Source organism: Uranotaenia lowii, chromosome 1 (genome assembly GCF_029784155.1).
Source record: "Uranotaenia lowii strain MFRU-FL chromosome 1, ASM2978415v1, whole genome shotgun sequence".
Classification (NCBI taxonomy): Eukaryota; Metazoa; Arthropoda; class Insecta; order Diptera; family Culicidae; genus Uranotaenia; species Uranotaenia lowii.
This window is the reverse complement of record NC_073691.1, coordinates 191,178,982-191,201,783: the sequence shown is the minus strand read 5'-3', so window position 1 is coordinate 191,201,783 and position 22,802 is coordinate 191,178,982. Positions and strand designations below refer to the sequence as shown.

The following is a 22,802-nucleotide window of genomic DNA, read 5'->3' as shown; positions in this document are numbered from 1 at the left end:
GAAGTTTTGTACTAACATATTTATCCATCTTGATATTCCGACAAAAATGCAACTACCTACCAACTGTTCTGTCCCGAGCCAGAACTGACATCAAAGAAAATTGTCCTGTACATTGAACCAAGCCATGCATTGCCAGTCGGCGAACTCCACGGGACCGAAACTGCCCTGCTTTTGGCGAGAAAGCTGTAAGGTCCAATTACGTTTTGCAAAGCCGCGCGCATGGCTGAACTAATGAGTAAGTGTTAATTGCATTAACTTGTGCACTAAACTGACTTCTAACAGCTTTCTGAGTGTTTTGGTAGAAGGGCGTGTCACTTGCCACTTTTATTCATCCGCCATCAACCATTGGACCGAAAATACAACATGTTGATTTGCGGTTGGTCGGTTAGAATTTTATTTTTATTCTCGCTCTCAGTTGTAGATATCTTTTGAGCTAGGTGGCCATCCCATGAACTCATCAGAGGCAGATCCTACAACAAGTTTATGATCCTTTCAACGCGATCCGACGTTTGCCGCTTGTTGTTGCCTTCGGCCGAAACTAGTGATGGAATAAATGTAGGAAAATTACGGTGACATTTCGCACTAAACAGCGATGCACTATTTGCAACTCTCTTCACGAACCGTCCCATCCGACTATTTTCTTTGAGTAAAGTTCAAAGGGATCTTGGCCGCGTGGTGCGCGGGATTTGGCGATGAAAACCTCTGAATGGAGGCCTGCTTGCCGGAATAGTTAGGTGACTGAAACGTGTCGCTCCACTGCTTTTGATTAATTAGGAAATTAGAACTACACTGAATGCAATTAATTAGCAAAAAAGGGGAGATGTTTGGCTTGGGTTTTCACGTGTTGTCTACTGTAAACATTCAAAACATTCTGGGCGTACTTCTTTGAACTGGAGCAGCACCACATTTGGCAGTGCTGGTGGTTTAACGGAAAGCATGGGCGTTGTGTCCTCTCCATAGGCGAGTGTTTGAAGTGTGGTAGACGTTTCAAAAATACCCATGTCTCAATTAGCTGGATATGTAAGTATGTTAAGAATTCCAGACTTGCTTTTTGTCGCAGTTTTTTTTGTAAATACTCTGTAAAAAATCACACTGAATTTTAAAAAGCCTTTATTAGCAACTTAAGCTTTCAAAGCTTCGAATACTTAAATCTATACACTATTTTCAAGCGTTTTTCCAACCAGTACGTCAACCATTTTTTTTTTCTGTTGGGGAGAGAGTCCACTGCGACCATTAAGTTGATCTATTGTGGTATTACGCCGCGTTATTATTTTTACTTTGCTATGCTACTTGATACCCCTGTACTATTGGTTGAAGTTGCAGTTGTTTACCGGTAGCACTACGAGCACACACATAATTAGGTAGGATCTCCAAGTGCAATCTAAGTTCCCTTGAAAAGATCCATCCACATGCAAATGCTGCATCATTGAGGCGTACAATTCTAAGGTATACCCGGCTAGCATTTCACTAATGCTTAAACCGCCAACCTTCATCATACTATGTGTGCCAGGTTATGTCACGACCGGGATTCGATCTCATGAACGTTGGCTTAGAAGACAAGTATGCTGTCCTCTAGGCCACGATCTGCTTAAGTCAACCATAACCCAACATAATATAATGTTCATTCAAGAATGACAATTTTTCAAACGATTGGAAATTAGTGGCAGTTCTTTTTTTTATAATTTCTTTATTTGATATGGCTCATACCTTGAGGCTTTAAGGAGCCAAACTCGTTTTGAATGTTTACAAGTGGCAATTCTGCACAACATAAAAACTATTTAAAAAAATTCGTAGCGCTAAGATTGTCACTACCCACTTATCACTACTCATCATAGAAAATTTCGTTAGAACTTAAGAAAATCCCTTAAATCATGTTGAAGACTTTTCAATAACTGATGTACGAAGTAAAATTTAAATACTCAACGAATCCAAACATTGTTGCCCCTAATGGAATCTTAATCATTTTTAATTTAAAAAAAAAATGAGTGGGTTCGTGAAATCCGTACATTTTCTTTTCATTTTCAACGATTTATGAAGCACTCACTTAAAATGCCGATACATAGAACGGTTCAACACTCACTGCTGAATACTAACGTGGAGTCTGAGGAGGTTAATATAAACGCTCTTCTTTCCGCAATGCCATACACTATGCACCGAAAACATTTCGATCTGGATCGATCTCTTGCAACCGATTTGCGCTACGTAGGGGTCCCTTAAGAATAAAAAAGCCGTTAGGGGAAACTCGGGTGAGACGGACTGTCTGCCAAATGGGTCATGTATGTAGGATTCCGAAAACCTAAGTCATTTTAATTCACAATTAAAATTTCGATTTTTCCGATTTCCTTTGTCCTTCCTTAGGTGATTGAGAGTCAAAATATTTAAACTTTGAGGATTTGAGGCACCCGTAAATCAAGTCCGATTGAGCTATATTTTTGCACAGGTAAGTTTTTTGGGCCAATCTACAAAAGTACCTACAGTACCGTTCATTATTGTATAGAAATTGAAAGCACGCGCACTGTCACTTCGACTTTGAACTTCCATAACTTTTTACTCTGATGATATTTTTTGATCAAATTTTCTGTGTTCGATAGATCAATTATCACACTATTATACCACAAAATTTGAGCTTTCTGGAGTTTGTTTGGTCTGAGATACAGTAATTCTACGAAAATCGGACTTTTTGGGCTTTTACTATTCAAACTGCAATATCTCAGAAACGCTACATTTTTTATTGAAATTTTGCAGAGTGATTGTTGAAATATGAAGCTAGCACGTCTGAAGTTTTTGTAAAGTTCTATAGATGTGTGGTCCAAGATACAGTAATTCTACGAAAATCGGACTTTTATGACTTTTACTATTCAAACTGCAATATCTCAGAAACTACGCTACGCTTTATATTGAAATTTTGCAGAGTGATTGTTGAAACATGGAGCTAGCATGTCTGAAGTTTTTGTAAAGTTCTATAGACGGGATCAAAAGTTACCTGAAATTTTTCAGGCATGAACCTAAAAATGCGATTTCTATAGAATTTTGGACGATTAATGAGAACAATATCGTTTTATCCACAAATCAGTCAAAAAATGTCTGGCAAACGCAAAGAAGGAAAGAAAAAACGGAATGAATGATCTATTTGTGTTTTGAAATCAGAATCTCGAGATATTGTTTCGATTTTTTGGGTTGAATTAGATTTACTGGTTGTTAAACATGAAATAGGATTTTCATATGGAAACATTCGTCCATAATACTATAGAAATCGCATTTTTAGGTTCATGCCTGAAATATTGTACCGCGCGTAACTTTTGATCCCGTCTATAGAACTTTACAAAAACTTCAGACATGCTAGCTCCATGTTTCAACAATCACTCTGCAAAATTTCAATATAAAAAGCGTAGCGTAGTTTCTGAGATATTGCAGTTTGAATAGTAAAAGTCATAAAAGTCGGATTTTCGTAGAATTACTGTATCTTGGACCACACAAACTCCAGAAAACTCAAATTTTGTGGTATAATAGTGTGATAATTGATCTATCAAACGCAGTAGATTTCATTAAAAAATATCATCAGAGTGAAAAGTTATGGAAGTTCAAAGTCGAAGTGACAGTGCGCGTGCTTTCAATTTCTATACAATTATGAACGGTACTGTATATCTAAGATCGGTTGTAAAAAATCGATCATGATGGAAATACGTTTGCTGAAGTGTGTAAAATCTTAAGAAAATCTTTGTTGATCTACATCAGTGGTTTTCAAAGTGGTCCCTACCGCCCCCTTGGGTGAGCTCTACTTTGAAATTTAGGGGGCGCTGGAAGGGCTCAAGGGGGCATTTTTAAATTCACATTTTCACAAATTACGGAACAAATTAGAATTGAAATGACAACGAGTACCTTTTTTTTTGTTTTTGATAGGAGTTTTACCCATTTAGGTCATTCTTCCTCGATGAAAAGATGGTATAATGGATGGATAAGATGGTATTGAGGACATGTAACCAAGATGTGTTTGATGGTAATTTCTGTGTCGTAGCATGGACAGATTGGAGGGGGGGTTTTAGTCATAAGATGTTCGTGTGTGAGGCGAGTGTGGCCGATACGGAGGCGGGTGAAAGCCCTTCTTTCATTTTGGGTTGGCTTGTCTGTCCATTTAACCTTGGAGTTTTTGATTTCTCGCAACTTTGCATGGAGATTTGAGTTCCATTCGATGTCCCAGGATTCTTGAAGAGAGCCTCTTATGAAGTTGAGGGCATCTTGTTGAGGAATGGCTATCGGTGGGGGATCCAAAAGCGTGGCTTCGGCTGCGAGTCGATCGGCGGCTTCGTTTCCGGGGATTCCGGCATGAACCGGTACCCAGCAAAGGGTGATTTGCTTTTGGAGAGCTGTTTTGGTGATGATTGGTAGCCAAGGGTGTTTAATGTTGCCGTGTGACAAGGCGGAGAGCACACTGGCCGAATCGCTGAAGATGACAGTTTTTGGATCGTATGTTTCAGCTGCTTTTAGTATTGCAAACGCCTCGGAGCTGAAGACAGAACATTGCGATGGAATAGGTAGGCTTAGATTGTTGTTACCATTGTATACGCCGCTCCCGGCGCGGCCGTTGTTTGAACGAGTACCTTCAATGCCCAACAATGAAACGACTTTGAAGAGCTCTGAAAACCAAACTATAGCCAGATTAGGGAGACAATATCTGTAAATTGCAAAAATTCGCTCAGTGTGGGCGCTGTGCTCGAAAATTTAGCAAAAGGGGGCGGTGAAGGAGAAAAGTTTGAAAATCACTTTCATAAATTTTCATAATATTTAGTATATACTACGAACAAAAGCTTTACGGGTGCGCCATTTGATAACATACTTTTTACTTAGAAAACTGTTGAGATTTGTCCAATCGAAGCAATTGATGAGACAAATAACAACATACACTTAATTAATAAACATGTTTTATATGTAACCTTATATACTAAACAGTTTCTAGGCTGTTTAGTATATAAGGTAGTGAAATTAGTTCAATAAAGTATTCCAGTTTCTACTCTCAAGTAGTAAAGTATCTCCTTTCCACTTCCCAAAGTGCTGCATCAACAGGTTATGGGCCCAGCACTAGTGGAAAGGAAGAGAAGAAGCGGAATCAACAGTGGACAGTCATCCAGCCAGGAAGCCGATGGAAGGACAACGAGCCGGAGCCAAGGAAAGTCAACGAGCCGGGAACCGTGGAAGGTTGTAGGACCAGGAGCCATCTGGAAGGTCGTCGAACCGGGAAGCCAGGTGGCCTAATCCATTGCGAGCTGACCGGAATCCATAGGAAGATCGGCGAGCCAGAGGAAAGTCGTCGTGCCATTGGTGAGGCGTCTGGCCAAAAGAAGAGCGCCGAGCTGGAACCAAACAAGGTCGTCGGACCGGTGCCATGGAAGGTCGAAGGGCTGGGACTAAAATGCGGTCGTCGAACCAGAGCAACTGGTAGGCCGTCGAACCGGAAGCCATGGAAGGTTGGCGGGCCGGTATCATGGAACGTCGTCAAGTCAGGAACCAGGTGGTGGTCGTGGTGCCAGAAGCCACTGGAGGACTTACTAGCGGGATACCACGGAAGGTCGCCGAGCCGGTGCCATGGAAGGTCATCGGACCGGAAAACCAAGTGGAGGTCGTCGGACTGGAACCACTGGGAGGCGCAGGCCACAGGAAAGGTGTCGAGGCGAAGGTGAAAGCTTCGAGACACAGGAAGAGCGCTGAGACCAGAGCCATGGAAGGTCGTTGGGCCAGAGCCATTGGGAGGTCGTCGTGCCAGATCCCGGGAAGGTCGTCGACCTGGTGCCATGGAAGGTCATCGAGCTGCAACAGGGGCGAGAGCGTCGTGCAATGAATGCGACGAATGAGGTCCGGTGCGTGCGTTGAAGAGGAGAAGCCCCATCTTCAAGAGGAGCCGCCGGAGGCAGTAAGCAAACTGTGAGTGTGTATGTTGAGGAGGAGTGTTGAGATTTGTCCAATCGAAGCAATCGATGGGACAGATAACAACATACACATAATTAATAAACAATTAAGAAATGTAACCATAGAGATGGTTTTAGTATATACGGTAGCGAAATTAGCCAAATAAACTATTCCAGTTTCTACCCTCAAGCAGAACAAATCTCTCCTTTCCACTACCCAAGTGCTGCAACAACAAAAACCTTAATCCGCCAAATTAATTTCCAGCTTTTTCGGGGTTTCACAATATGCATTTCGTGGATTTTACACGATCGTGCCCAAAAATGTTGATCGATGGACTTCTTGGGCACTTGATCGATGGACTTTGGGCTTCTTCTTGATCGATGGACGAGATATTATCAAATTAAACATAACCAGTGAACAAATAAGAGTTAAAATTATAGAGTGTTATTGTACTATTTAATCTTAATGAAATTTTTGTCATAATTTAAGCTTTGAGAAAATCCGTATTCAAAAAAAATCGACCAAAGTTATTGATGAAAAACTGGTTTCCCGAACAAAATGTCTGTATCCCATACCAACTTCTAGCTCATTGAGCGACCCCTTCCCGTGATCCGATCTGGCCCAAATTTGGTATGGGAACTTGTACAAAGTCTAGAATAACTTTTTCAAAAGTCGGGTCGTTGGGGCACTCTTATGTACAAAGCTATTAATTTCAATATTCTTACTATGTGAACGCCAAGAAATCCTTTAAAAAAACAGAGACAAACTTCTGCTGGATTAGCGACATCGCTCATTTCCTTCCACGAGGAAAGAGAAATGTCTTTTTCTACCAACCTATTAGCAGCGCATTTTTCGCCACCCTGAAGGTTCGCCCAAACGAAGTGACAGGAACGTTTAAATTTATATTTTCTTTTTCGTTAACTGGCTGTATGAATTATATGGTCATAGAGTAGGTGCCTACAAATAGCACGAAGACGAGCGGACAGAAAAAAATCTCGATGATGCATAAAAATTCACGCCTTGACGCATTTTTTGCACTCGAGCTTAAATTACAAAGCGACCCCGGCAATCGAGCGCATAAACATTCCCGTTTTATGCCGCGCCCCGTAAAGTGACAGCCAGGAATTCGGAAACCGTTTAACCCCGCTAATTCATTTGTCTGTGTTTGTCATCACCCTGTGCGTAGTATGTCTAGGGCACACTCATCGGAAAATGATTTCTGATCTTTGTGAACAAATGAAAAAAAAAAACAAATCCTCCCAAAATGCCTCTAAAACTGATGAATCCAATCTTATGCAAGGTCAGTTTATTTGAAGGCATTTCGAGTTACTCACGGAGCAATCGATTCCTTAGTAGGAAAATAATAGTAGGTAATAAAATTAAGCTAAACCACCAACCACAACTCAAGTCCAAAAACGTTAGTCTCAATGACGTTTTTGAGATTCAATTTCAACAAACACTGGCTTTGGGGATGTAAAGTTGAGAACCTAGTGACATGATCTGTCAGCATCCCGCCAAGAGTACGAATCTAAACGCTATCCAGCTTATTTGAGCACATAATTAAAGTTTTCCGATGAGCAGAAATGCTGTCATTACCAGCAGCATGTGACAGTTTGTCCATTTTCACCCGTGCGCACTTGAGTCTGCGTTCAACGACGGAGGATGGAATAGATATTCCAGCATCCAATCATCCTCACTTCGGTTAAGTTTTTCCATTGGTAAAGCTAGGGTTCCTCTAAAATGATTTCTTTTTATTAAGGTTTGCATATTTGTCACTGCTGAATTGACGGATTAAAATCTTATTTCAATCATATTTCAAATAAAATGAGAAAAAAATGTATGAACATCGTTCAAGCTTCTTACAAACTCCTCACGGTCTTCATCTTTTTGTGGCGAAAAGACAATTTATTTTCACGCTAGTCATAATATGTCACGTTGTCACGCTTCGGATTGCGTGGTACCTACTGGATATTGCTGCGTAGATGGCAACTTCAACTGATTGTTGGCTTGGCATCTTCGACGGTGATTTTTTTTCTATAGCAGAGGTCGGCAACCTATTTTTTAATTGAAATTTTGAACGAGTATTTGGTTTATCCTTTTTCGACCATCAACACTATAGAAAAACCTTTTAAACCGTAAAAATACCTGATAAATTATTGGAAAAAGATTTTAGGATCAAAACATTTGTCATTGTTAATAATAAAAGATAAGCGTTCCTAAGTGACTTCCCTTTGGAACACCAGACGGCATATCAAAACCAGTAGAATGAATTCCACAAATATTTATAAAGCCATTGTGTGAACGGATGAAACCGACATCGCGTCATTCGTCATTAGCGTGCAGGAAGTCAGTCAGTCAGTCGGTGACTCGGCGATCAAGTGAGCGAGTCAATTAGTGTGTGTTCCTCTGGTATTTCGTGATCCGGTGTTTCACCGGTGTTGCTTCCGAGCTTCGAAACTCCGGACAGGTCTGCACATTTGGCGATCATGACAGTTAATTTCTCGTTAGCTTGATTAAACGAGAAATTATACACTGAACCCAAATTCACTCTTAAAATACACATGATTTTTCACTTAAAAACAAGGATCCAGTGATTTTCTTCCATTCAAGTGCGACATATACATTTCACTTGGCAGTCACTTAAATTTCAAGTGAATTCATCCACATTCACTTCAGTCGTCACTTGAATTTGAAGTGAGAATCACTTCCCCATCACTTGAATTTCAAGTGAATGTCAGGTTGTAATTGTGTTTATTTTAAGAGTTCAAAATGGCAAATTCTAAAGAGCAGCGTTTAAAGCTTATGCTGGATTCGGATTTTCCTAATTTTTAATAGGCGATTTTGGCGGTAGTTTGTGTTAAACGTGATGTAAGAAAAAGTTATTTAAATGTGTTATCATTTTTCAGCTTGTGGGTTGAACGGGACAGATTTTCTAGTTTGCAGCAGGGAAGATTTAGAAGTCGCACTATCCGCAGTAACCGATCTGCCTTGGGATTACGATGGAATTTTCCTTTCGTCATGAATTTATGGCGAAAGCGTAATGTAAGTATCTGAAATCGTAGTGCTGTTCTATAAATGTTCTTTTATTTAAAAACGCGAGAGATAATTAACTAAAAACTTACTTAGAAACTCAGATAAATTTCACTCGAACGTCATAGTGTAATTCACTAGACCGGTCACTTAAGTGAATTCACTTGATCCATCACTTAAAATTCAAATGAAAATACGTATGGCGAGAATTTACTACAGATGTCACTTATTTTTTAAGTGAAAATTATTTTGGGTGTAAAGAAAAGTCGAACACGCTCATTTTTTATAACCATATTTGGTTGAAAAATAACCATTTTTCGGGTTTTGCTGTAGAACTGTGAATATGGTTATTTTTTAAGAAACGATATGGTTAAAATTTAAACCATATTCGAAGTTTCGGAGCGTAAACCAAAAAATGGTTGAAAGTTTAACCTCAACTTGTTGCGCCTATTTTGTTTTCGATTATTTGAATAGTCGAAATTTTGTTTTTTGTGGTGTTTTCTGAAAAAGTATAACAAGATAACTTATAAGTCATGAACAATCACGCGAAGAACAGAGCAGAAGAAAGAAGTTCGGAGCCGGAGGAAATCAATCATCCGGCCAAGCCACCCAGCTAGCAAATAGAGACTTGGCGAGCCGGTGCCGAGCAGCATTTCCCGGATCCGACCCGGCGAATCAACCTTTGGAACTGTTCAGGATGGATGGATGCCCAAGTAACCATAAGCACTAAAATCTAGCATCAACTCTGCTCTAGCGTCAGCTATAGTGCTTCATTCTGTGCATCATTTTAGCTCTGTGAGCCAGGTTTGGCGAAATTAACTGCTGCATTAGTGCAGAAACTGGTATAACCCTATAAAAGCACTTTTATAGCATTGGTTGATGCTACAAGGTTGGCGGGCAAAATGCTGGGAAAATGCAAATGGCGATCGAATGAGGTTCGACCATGCGAAAAAAAAATTATTTTGGATTTTTGTTCGGTTCATTTTTCGGCCATGATACTAAATTTGTAATTATTTTTATATTCGCTTATGCATATTGAGGAGATCTCTCGGATTGAATTTTCTACATGATATTTTTTTTATTTTTCAGCTGAAAATGACCTGGAATCGAACTCATGACATATGTGGCTCTGACATTTGACATTGACTCTGCCTGTGAACCTATCAGGTCCGCGTTAAATCTTTGAAAAAAAAGACCTATTTGAATCAAATTTCTAGCAACCGGTGCCCTGAATTTGCATTGAATCAGCATCAATCAATGCTTATGTGCTTTGGCCTAATGCCACTGTAGTGCTTACATAGTGCTTAAAAGCATTAAAGCAAGCTTGTGTGATGCCAATTTAATACTTAGAAAATATAGCATTTGTTATTCTGATTTAGAGCAATGTTGCATTTCAAAAGCATTGTGCAAAGCTGATAGAATGCAAGTTGCATTTTAAAAGAGTGGTATAATTCTAACATGATGCAGCATAGCACTCGAAGGGCTGTTGTAATGCAAAATTGCACTTGATGTGCTGATATAGTGTAATTTAGCCTTTGAATGCTGGTGTAAAGCTATAAAAATGCAAAGCTTTAGTGCTTATGGTTACTTGGGTGTATACCAGCAGACAAGAGCAAACAGAATTATACCGTGTGAGTGCACAGCGAACACCGAAATCCTAATTCCCGCATCCGGAGTTATGTTTTCTCAAGAGGCTAGACCAACTCTTAAGGCATCATGAAGCAATCTGCCAGTAAGTCTTTCTACTATTTTTTATCGACCGTAGAACCATGACCATTTGCTTCCTTTTCAGCTCCACTGACTTGGCGGATCCGAAACTACGTTCGTTGTATGTTTCCGGAAACATTAAAATTCATTTTAGGGAATCATTTTTTGCCCTGTCGTTTTCCAATATCATCAAGTAAGTTAGAACAAAAAAGGATTCTTAGTTTAATTTAACACCTTATTTTGCTTTTTAGTGCGCAGTTGGATTGGAACAACAAGCACGCAAAGATGTTCAAACAGAGTTCGGTTGCACCTCGAAGAAAAATTTTCCCGCAATCAATCAATCCCGGACATGCATCTGATGATGGCAGCATCAATTGAACTCGAACACAACCTCCCAACAAATTGTACATCACAATATACAAAATAAACTATTGCGAATTACTGCGTTTTTCTTAAATATTGCAGAATTTCCATTAAATTCGTTCATCGAAACAAACGGCTCTTTCAATTGAGGTTCAATTTTAACCATTTTTCAACATCTCCATAGAAATTTTATTCGGTTGAAAAATAACCATATTCGAACTTCTCCCCTAGAAGTCATTTTATGACTTCTCATGGAGAACTCATAAAATGGCATTTACCGGGAAAAGGTCAAAAATGGTTATTTTTGATTCCTAAATGGTTTAATAATTTCTAGCGTGAACCGAAAAAGGAAAACAAACGGTTCACGTTGAGTAAATTATCATCAAAGTTGCTTGAAAATCAAACACTTTATTAATTACCCATTACGCAAAAAAAAACGTGGTAATATGTGTAATTCAAATTGAAGTGAAAAATAGTTGAAGAAAAAAAAGTAATGTAGTTAGATGATTTTAGGAAGCTTTTTGGACTGAAGTGAAAAAAAAATGAAAATTTGGTTCCATGACAAGTTTTTTTTTTTGGAAAAAATACCCAAGCAACCAAAAGTCTCGTTAAAAGGGTCAAACACAGCTTTATCAGCATAATCAATGTGCTGAAGTTCGTTTTATTCAGCCAAAAATTTAAGTTCTTATTGACGTACAGATTTGAACGGCCTTCTATTCAGCTTACAAGTCATCGTTTAATCAGCAAAAACAAAAAAACACTACTCTCTTCCGGTTTCTCGACATCCATTTTTATTCCTCCCCTCAATCCATCTGCACTCATGCCAGTTCTGATACACATTTGATTTATTTGCTTACTCAAGCAGTCAAACAACCTAATGAAAAAATTTGTCCTGATACCAGATTTGAACCGCACCCTTCGAGATGATAGCCGAACACGCTGCCACGAGGTCACGCCTAGATGTTGTCTTACCAGCAACTAAAACTCGAAGCGGTAATAAGCTTCCCTAGAATACCTGCAAGGGCAGCCAGCAGCGAAGACGCCAGGCTATTTGAGGAACTTTTTGGAACTGGAAATCCATAAAAGGCTATTTGAGATCAAATTTGTAAATTTTATACTGAAGAGATGCGATCGACATGTCATAAAAAGGTTATTTGAGGAACCTTTAGGAACTTGAAGTCCATGGAAGGCTATTTGAGGCCCGATTTGTAAATTTTCTACTGAAGAGATGCGATCGACATGTCACAAAAAGGCTATTCAAGGAACTTTTTGGAACTTGAAGTCCATGGAAGGCTTTTTGAGACCCAATTTGTAACTTTTATACTGAATGGAAATGATTGTATGTCACAAAAAGGCTATTTAAGGAACTTTTTGGAACTTTCATGCTCGCATTCGAGAAAATTCGGTTCCAATTCCCTTTGGAACCTTTGTTCAGCGAAATTCGAACTTCGTCGGCACGCGTTTAAGTAGATATGGGGCTTTTGGTTGCTTGGGTAATGCCGAAATAAGAAAAAAAAAAAAAAAAGAAACATCAAGCGAGTCGTAAGGAGAACTTGATCATATTCACAATTTCAAGCGAGTTGAGAGGACAGCTTGAAATTTGAAGGCGAGTTGAGAGGACAGCCTGAGTAATTGATTTAATAAAACAAGCTAGTTGAGAGGACAGCTTGATATCGAAAGGCGAATTGAGATGACAAACTGAGTTAGCGAATGAAAAGAAAAGCTCGAAATTTAACAGCTAGAGGATAGCTCAATTTTCTTATCAAATTGGAAATCAAGCGGATTGAAAAAACAGCTTGAGATAAGAACAATCTATGAAGCATTGCGAGAGAATAGTTCGAATTAATTGTTCATAATTCAAGTAAGTCAAAAGGACATCTTGGAATTTTAAAGCGTTTTGAGAAGGCAGCTCTTCTAACTAAGCTTTTTGAGGAGAAGTTTGAGATAAAAGAGTACAATGAAGTGTAGGAGTCAAGCATGCGTGTGAGATATTTTAGAATAAATAAGGAGGCCACGGTTAATGATTTGATCAGATCCTCTCCAGACGTCAAAAATCTGTAACAATTATTAGCAAGTCTTTCATTCCAGCATCCCATCATTAAGAAGTGGGATTAAAGGGCCAAAAGACCGCTCTCGAAGCCACGGAAGATAATTTTTCTGGACAAATTTGTAAAGGCTTTACATTCCGGAATATACCTCTACTGGAGAAGTCTGGCAAGATTTCGAAACCGGCTTAGATGCTTTGGGAAGAGCTGATTGTGTTCTAGATTATCCCGGCACTGACGCTGCAAGGCAGACAGGCAGTGCTGGAGCTAGAGATCGCGGATGTGCGGTTTTCTTTCAGCCAGACGATGCGGGGAGCATCGGGAGAGATCATGGAGCTAGAGAAGCCAAGAAGAAAAGTTTAAGGAGAATGTTAGGGAACATAGGAAGATGAATTCATTTCCGGATGTTGGAGAAAATTGCTTCAAAAAAAAAATCAAATTCAATGGAGGAAAATCAGAAAATTATACAAGTGTTAAGAGTAATATGTGTCTAGATGAAACTGAAATTTTAAATTTGATGTACCTTCATGTTTTTTTTTTATAAACTATTTTATTGACATAGATTACATCAAGGTGTAGGTACGTGCATGTAAATGTTCAGGATAGCCGAGCTGTAGGAGTCAAGCATGCGTGTTAGATATTAAAGAACAAATAAGGAGGCCACGATTAATGATTTGATCAGATCCTCTTCAGATGTCAAATAAATCATAAACAATTGTTACCAAGTTATTCAATCCAGCATCCTATAGAAATGAGTTAGGGAAATATGATAGATTGAGCAATCTGTCTTAAATACAAGTTCATCAAGAGCTGTCTTTGGAAAAAAAAAAAAACAAATCGAGTGAAAAGTACGAAATGCTTTAGGAGAATACCTTTACAGCATGTTGAGAGAACAGCTTCAGTTCCTAAATAAATCAATGACTAATGTGTATGTGGCTCACAAGCCTTAGTTTGTCGACCCCTGTCCTAAAAGATGATTGATATGTCTAGTCGTCTTATTCTTCGACTGTTAATTACTATGTTAGAGATTCGAGGGAAATCGAAACATCCCAGTTGGACACTTTCAATTCAATAGCTGAGTACGTTATTATAAATTTCAATTACAACACCGCGTCGAATCTGCGTAGAATTTTAAGAACGCTCGACTCGGTCAACATGGTATTCCGTAACATCTCCCGTGTCAAGCGGAATTACTAAGGCACCCGCCAACGATCACGACGAGATGATGGTGATGCTGCTGTTGTTTGTTATTCTCGAGCATCGTCAACAGACAACGCATTCGGTTGGGGACCAAGGTTCCAATCTGGTTTATGCCTGGCCAGAACTTGCGTGTCTTGTCTCGGAGAAATTGAGAAATTAGTTTCGGTTCGAGTTCAATGACGCTGTTAACCTGAACGACAGGCGAAATTTGTTACGAACGCCGAATTCCTGGTTCGTGTTCTGGGTGGCATATTTTGTATGCACAATCAGTCATCGCCCCAACGAACGCGAAGAGTTCGATCGAACTAACGTGCGCGGATCAGAATTATCCGAGTAGGTAACTACATATTGAAAAGATCCAAGCCTGGACTATGGTCGGAAAATTAGAAATTTATGATTATCTACAGTTGAACCGAATAAATGATTTTGAGTTGAATCTTACTTAAGAAAAAAATCATTCCAATAAAAAGTTTTACAAGAATTTGTAGAAAATCTGAATACAATTCTATTCAACGCGAGAAAATAAGCTAACGATGATGACACTTTGTCTAATGACCAAAAGTGTGACCTGATATGAGAGGTTTGGCTGTGCGCAAATTCCCATCTCGATGCAGACCCAACCTTCAAGTCTCAACATTTCTAACGAAACGACCCAGCCAGAGTCGTCGTCGGATGAAAGCTGCTAATTGGTTGATGTGTCTTTTTCTTTGCTGCGAGTTGTGTGGGATTTGTGAGACCGGTCGAAGTGTGATGAAAAGTTTCGCAGATTTTTGACAGTTGCCTGCTGTTACTATTGGGTGGGGCGTTTAACATTTTTAAACAACTCATAATGGCGACCATTTGCCTACTCACCACGTAATCCTGGGGTGACGAAAAGCCGGATACCGAACTTCCATCGGTTAGAATGTCCGGACTTTGGCGGATGGGTGGAGTTTCCTGTGGGTGGCATAAAACGTGTTGTTATTAGTTTATTTTTTCATCTAGCAGAATTCTTCTGGCTTACCTCAAGCAAAGCTTGCAAACTGTCGATGTACTCGATGGCGTTCCGCAGTATTTCCACCTTCGGTAACCGTTGGTTGGGATTTGTACTTGTTCGTCGCTTCAGGACTTCGAAGGCTTCATTCACCTGTGGAAACAAACATGGGTTATTTTTTCCTGTTTTTCTTCTTTTAAATAAAATAAGTTTAAATAGTAGTTTTACGAATCTTTGCGACTACACATCAACAAAACCACCAAACAATGATATTCCATTTCTGTCAGTACCTCTAGAGAGCGTCAGAATTTATATCAAAAATAGATTTTCCATTCTGGAAAGAACCCATTTACGGATGTAATGTAGCAATGGTAACTCGACTCCTAGTGGTACAGCCTGGGAAACGCTGGATAAACATGATCGTGTATCCTCCAGGTGAGGGGCGGCTCAAACAGCGCCTGTTTTGGATCGGGAGACTGAATCTACTTATGCAATGCGCTGCTGCCGCTAGCTAAGTCCAAGATGGCAGCCCCATCGAGGGATAGGCGATCAGCCTACTGCTCCCGAATTAAAAATTTCGTTTCGCATTTTGTACAAAAATTCCCAAAAGAAATCATACAAATGATGCTAAATTGATCTTATTCTAACTAAGCCAAGGTTCAGCTTATATAATAAGATCAAGTTAGCTAATAGCGTTTTAGTTTTCTCCACTGGCACGGAGGCAAACTTTTTTTTAAATAAACGATGAAAATCGTCACTCGGGACGATGCAAATATATAGTAACTATACAAAAACAAAAAAAGCAAAAATTACAAAACTGAAAAAAAAAATAAAAAAGGCAAAAAAAAAGTCAAATACGTCACACATTTCAATAACGTTAAAAATGACGAAAATGAGAAAAAAATGTCAAACTGACAAAAAAAGTGATAAAAATGATTAAACTGAAGAAAAATGCCAAACACGACAAAAATCAAAAAAATTAGAAAAATTAAAAATATAATAAAAATTGTGGCAAGTATGACAAAAATATCAAAAACGACGAAAATTATAAAAATGACAAAAATTTCAAGAATTACAAATATGACAAAAGAACAAAACCGACAAGAATGAAAAAATGACAAACATGACATAAATTATAAAAACGACAAAATTACAAAAGTGACAAAAATTTTAAAAAAAAGACAAACCGGTCAAAAATGACAAACCAGACAAAAATGACAAAAATGACGAAACTGGCTTAAATGACAGAAAAAAGACAAAAATGACAAAACTGACAAAAATGACAAAACTGATAAAAATGATAAAACTGACAAAAATGACAAAAAACTGACAAAAATTGATAGAAAAGTCATAAAAGGACAATAATGAAAAAAAAAATCACAAATTTACGAAAATTCCAAAATTTAAAAAGTGACAAAAATGATAAAAAGAAAATTATTCACCAAAACGATAAAAAAGACAAAAATGACAAAACTGGAAAAAATATGACATAAAATGACAAAAATTACAAACTACTGAAAAAAATTACAAAAATGACAAAAAATGATAAAAATGACAAAACTGTTAAAAATGAAAAAAAAACGACAAAAATGACAAAAATCACAAAAATTTAAAAAAAAAACAAACAAAAAGACAAAATTGACAAAAATGACTAAACTGGCTAAAATGACAAAATAAACGTCAAAAATGACAAAACAGACAAAAATGACAAAAAACTGACAAAAAAGAGACAAAATTACAAAAATTCCAAAATTTAAAAAATTTTGTCACCTTTGACAGAATGGAAAAAAATCACAAAAATGATGAAAATGACAAAACTGAAAAAATAACCTAAAATAACAAAAATGAAAAAAAAAATCTAAGATGTGACAAAAAAGACAAAAAATGATAAAAATGACAAAACTTACATATTGAAATGACAAAAACGACAAAAGTGACAAAAATCACAAAAATTTAAAAAAAAACACACAAAAACACAAAACAGACAGAAGTGCCAAACTGGCATAAATGACAAACAAACTAAAATCGGAAAAATTATAAAAATTACAAAAATGACAAAAACGACAAAATTGACAAAAATGAAAAATTAAATATAACAAAAATTCCATTTTAATTTTTATTATTCAATTTTCCTCAATTGGTAGTTTTACTATCGGACAATTTGCGCCGGGGGTCTCCAGATCTATCCCAAAATTTTCAAATTCGGTTCATTTTAACGTCTTAAAAACAGATGTATTTTTTCAGATTTTTATTTTTTTTCGAGTTAGAATCGGTTAGATTGTAAATAAAATAAAACCATATTTCAAAGCTGCATAACTCTGACATTTTTGAACGAAAATTATGAAAAGCATTGAAATATTATCAGCTTTTTAAAATAAAATATTTTTAAAATTTTAAGTAATAACCTTTAATATGTAAAATTGTAAACAAGTTTTATTGTAATATTGGCTATTTTTCGGTCTAGGGATTCAATCAAACAACTTAGTTTTTGAAATGCCCGACGTTTCGACCATTTTTGGACCAAAAATGGTCGAAACGTCGGGCATTTCAAAAACTAAGTTGTTTGATTGAACCCCTAGACCGAAAAATAGCCAATATTACAATAAAACACCAATAACGGTCGAAAACATAAATTTATTGTAAACAAGCTTTGAATTATGTCTAAAAGAACCGTCTGCATCACAGAATATTATGTAAAAAATAATTCATGATGCTACTTTCATCTGAAAAAAAAGTGTGAGAACAAATTCTTTAAGAGTTATGAGCGCAATTATGATGCAGAATATTCGGTGATATTCCGTCTGCGGCACTTTTAGATATCATTAACTGCTTAAAAAAGGCTTTAAAAAAATTATTTTAAAAGCTCATACAATTTCAATGCTTTTTAACGCTCTTTTTATGATTTCCGATTAAAATTGGTCGAGTTATATTGCTAAAAATATGTTTTTTTTTATTTACAAAAAAAAATTTAACGAATCTAGCTCGAATCACAAAAATTTTAAAAATCTGATAGAATAAATGCGTTTTTAATACGTGAAAAGAACCAAATTTTTAGTTTTGGAGAAGCCCCCGGCTTAAATTTTCAGATAGGTAAAAAAAATCCCAGGTGTCAATTTTGACACTCTCATCATTTTTGTAATTTATAATAGTATTTTGTCACTTTTATTGATTTTTTGTTAATTTGTCATTTTTGTTATGTTTTTAATTTATGTCATTTTTGTCGATTTGCCTTTTTTGGTAATTTTTAACATTATTGCCATATTTCGTAATTTTTCATCATTTTGGTCATTTTTTCGGTTTTGTCATTTTGTTCCAAACCTGGTGTAATTTATCATTGAAATTAATTTGATCTAAGTGTTTTTTAAGGTTTTTTAATTGATAAGATTGCCTGATTGCCCGGATATTTAATAAAAAAATTGAAAAAGTCCGGTCCGACCCGGTTGACCGGATTAAATTCAATTTGCCTAGATATTGGCCGGGTTTTTTAGTCGACAACTTTGAAATCAAATGCCCGGCCCAGATACGTACTATAAAAATTTTGGCAACCTTATTTTAGGACCGTTATATGTAGTGAAAAATAAATCGATCACCCTAGTGCAGAATCAACTCTTAAATGCGATAGAAATCAAACGGTTTAAAAAAAAACGTTTCAATCGCAAGTCGATTCTTGCAATTTCCAGATAACACCAGATCTCGACGTTTCATACATTTCTAAGCCATTTGGCATAAAAATTGAAATTTCGGTTTTTCTGATTTTCTTGGTCCACCCATTTGGTCATTTTTTCAGGGTAAAAAAAATCGTAACTTCGAGCTCTTTGAGGCACCTGTTCGCTACGAAAGCTGCCAGCAGCAGCGAGCGATTCCCAGCACGCGACGCCGAAGTCCAGCAACGACGCCCGGAGCACTCACGAGAAGGAGAAGAGTGCCACACCGACGCGAGAGTGCCGCGCCGAGAGAGCGAGGAGGCTGCTCTCGCTGGAAGTAAGAACATGCGCGACGCGCCTAGCAGTTTCTAGGCGTTTCCATTTGGCGCAAGCACGTGGTCCTGTGCTTGCGTGACAGCCTATTTAAGGGCGCATTCTCAATGCGCCTTGAGTTAGTTCCATTTAGTAAGCAGTGTAGTTAAGTTGTGTATAGAGTAGTGAAGAGAAATAAACGTGATAAGAGACAAAGCTGGATATTTTTATTGGTGTTCCTGCCTTTCTCGTCTTGGAGTTTTATTCTCTGCCCTGTTCCACTGCTTGGATCTCCGGTAGTGATTGGTGACGCAAACCCGGTTCTTGTCAGAACCAAACCAAGAGTTTAGTCTTACCGCGTCCAGACCAATACTACCGATCCAGTCTGCCGTGTCTAGTGAAGAGAAGGCTCTATTCAGACACGTATATCTCGGTGCGCTGTTCGCACATCGCTTGCCAGTCCGGAAACAATCAGTCCACTAGCAGATCCACCCCGTGTGAGTCACACGTTAAAAAACATTTGGTCCTTCAAGCCGGATCGGGACTGGTGAAGAAGCGTTTCGCGTGGCTGACAACGCGAACCGAGCGTGTCACGTGGCTCGAACAACGTGACATTCGCGATATACCCGCCGTCGTTGGAGAGAACCACGTCGCGGTGCGAAAGTTTTTAGTTAAGGTTTTCGTCGCGGTCACCGATTAGTATACGCGTGATATCGTGCGCCGGCGAAAGCTTACGTGTTCTACTGTGACGAACATAGAACACATTCGTGATTGATTGGAAAGGAGTTTGCGCTTAATGAGATGCTGCCTCGTACTCCCAACCAGAAAATGGAAAGGCCTGAAGAAATTTCGAAGCTCAGCCTCCGACGTGGCCGGGTCAAGGCAAAGGTGACCCGATTACTGAATACTTTGGAATCGGATGAAGGAACACTTTCCTTGCCAGCTCTGAGGGTTCATGTCAGAAACCTTCAAGCCATGTACAATGAATACAACGATATTCATAATTCCATTATTGAAGCCTTACCTGAAGATGCCGAAGCACAGGAGGAGAAATTTATTGACTTTGAAGAAGCCTATAACGAGGCCTCAATAAAGATCGAGATCCTGATGGATGTGCTGCAAAGGGACAATCAGCGAGCCCCAGTCCCAGTGCCAGGTCAAGTTGTAGTTAACACACAATCCTACCGTGCGCCGTTACCCACATTTGATGGTCGCTATGAAGCATGGCCACGCTTCAAGGCCATGTTCCAGGACCTTATAGAGCGTACAAATGATTCAGATGCTGTAAAGCTATACCATCTGGAAAATTCGCTCAAGGGAGAAGCTGCAGGAGTTATAGATATTGAGACGCTACAGAACAACCACTACGAGCGAGCGTGGGAGATATTGGAGCAAAGATTTGGAAACAAGCGCCTCATATTGGAAAGTCACATTCTGGGCCTCCTGAACATGACGAAGGTTCAAAGGAAAAGTTCCAAAAAACTGCGGAATTTGGTGGACGAGTGTACTCGACACATCGACAACCTAGTCAAGTTAGACCAACCTCTGTCTGGTATGTCGCAAATGTTCGTGGTGACACTGCTGACACGTGCACTGGATGATCAAACCCGCGAGTTGTGGGAAGCCTCATTTGATCAAACGGAGCTACCACAATATGATAGCATGATCGAGTTCCTGAGACAGCGAGTTGTGATATTGGAGCGCTGCGAGACCGCGAAAACAGCTGGAACGTCCAAGGCTTCAAAGTTCGCATCGTTCAAAGGAGGAGCCTCGAAATCATCGCATGCAGCAATAGCAACATCGGAAAATGCATGCGACTTCTGTAACGGCCAGCATAAAAACGACAAATGCCCAATATTCATAGGAATGAATGTTCAGAAGCGGCGAAGAAAGCTCAGAGAGATGAAGCTCTGCTACAACTGTGTTCAGAATGGGCATCAAATAATTACTTGTCCCAGCAAAGGTGTTTGTGGAAAGTGTTTCAGAAGGCATCACACTCTTCTTCATTTTGATCGAGTCAAAACTCCAGCGAAGAAGAACGAACCATCAAAGTTAGTCGAGGGGCGACAGGAGCCTGACGTAACAGAGCGACCAGTCAACGCGTCGTGTTCCAGCGTCAATCGTCAGCCTAGCAAGCAGATCTTCCTGATGACTGCATTGGTTAACCTTCAATCGAAAGGAGGTCAAATTCATAAGGTGCGAGCGTTATTGGACTCTGGCTCGCAGATAAATCTGCTGACGGAATCCTTGGTGCGGAAGCTGAACCTACCCAAGAATCCGACGAATATTCCTGTGGTCGGCGTTGGGGGATCTCGATCCCAGATACGTCATCGAGTTGCAGTCCGAATGTCTTCGAACTACAACGATTTTGACGCCATCGTGGACTGTCTTGTCACACCACGAGTGACGGGAACTATACCTTCCACCAAGGTCAATGTGGATGCTTGGCATTTACCAGCCGGTATGGTGCTGGCTGACCCGAGATTTAACGAGCCCAACGATGTTGAGATGCTGATTGGAGCTGAACACTTCCATACAATTATGTTGCGAAGACAGATGCACCTCGCCGAAAAACTTCCAATCTTGCTAGAGACTCAATTTGGATGGGTCGTTACTGGTTCTTGCCAAGAGGATGACGGAGGTGGTGCACTATGCGCTAACTTTGCTGTGGCTGACAGTTTGGAGGTCTGCCTCAAGCGCTTTTCCCACCAGGAGGAGTTAACTGAACCAGAGACGGTTACAACTGAGGAAGAACGCTTCGAAGAACACTTCCAACGAACCTATCGTCGCAACGAAGATGGACGATTTGTGGTTCAACTGCCATTTCGTGAATCAGTGAGCCATTTAGAAAGCTCCCGATCTCTGGCATTGAAACGAACGGAATATCAAGCACTGGGTCACTGCCGTGAAGTGAAAGAGGATGACGACCCACCTTGTCTCCAAGCATATATCTTACCGCATCACTGTATCCTGAAGCCATCCAGCCATACGAAGCTCCGTGTTGTGTTTGACGGGACAGCCAAGGCTATAGTATTTTCCCTGAAGGATTCGTACATGGATGACGTGTGGTCTGGTTCAGAGACGGTGGATTCGACCAAGAAGTTTCGCCGTGACCTAGAAACATTGATGTTGAAAGGAAGATACCAAATACGGAAGTGGTGTTCGAACTCCGAAGATGCGCTTGAAGGAATTCCAGACGCCGACCGAGAGACTTTGGTGCTAATTCAAGACTCCAGTGCCAATGATGTTATCAAAGCCTTAGATCTTCTGTGGGACCCGAATAGAGACTGGTTTCTGTTCAACAAATCTCCTGAACAAACGAAACCGGTGATCGCAGAAGTGAAGACGATTTTGAAGTCGCTGTGGGCCGCCAACATCGATTTGGATGTTCCGGTGAAGGGCGACTTACTGCATCGATGGGAGGAGTTCCAAACGTGGTTGACTCAGCTTGGCAAGTTTGATATTCCAAGATGTGTCGTAGTTTCCGAGACCAAAACAATGGAGATACATGGGCTCGTGGATGTCTCGAAACATGTGTATGGTGCTTGTGTTTATCTCCGCAGCATTGGAAGGGAGGGATCAATAGCACATCTCCTATGTAGTAAATCGAAAGTAGCACTGTTCGAA

The 22,802-nt window shown here is 39.3% G+C and overlaps 1 protein-coding gene across 4 annotated transcripts in view; it reads right to left on the bottom strand.

Moving 5' to 3' along the window:
- Positions 1–22,802, bottom strand: part of LOC129741459 (myogenic-determination protein-like) — a 38,138-nt gene that overhangs the window by 9,232 nt on the left and 6,104 nt on the right. For all 4 annotated transcript variants that reach the window (XM_055733206.1, XM_055733213.1, XM_055733198.1 and 1 more), the window contains 2 exons: positions 15,250–15,372; positions 15,099–15,182 (listed from right to left, as the gene is read on the bottom strand). In XM_055733206.1, the coding sequence (XP_055589181.1) occupies positions 15,099–15,182; positions 15,250–15,372 (207 nt within the window). The remainder of the gene's footprint in view (positions 1–15,098; positions 15,183–15,249; positions 15,373–22,802) is intronic.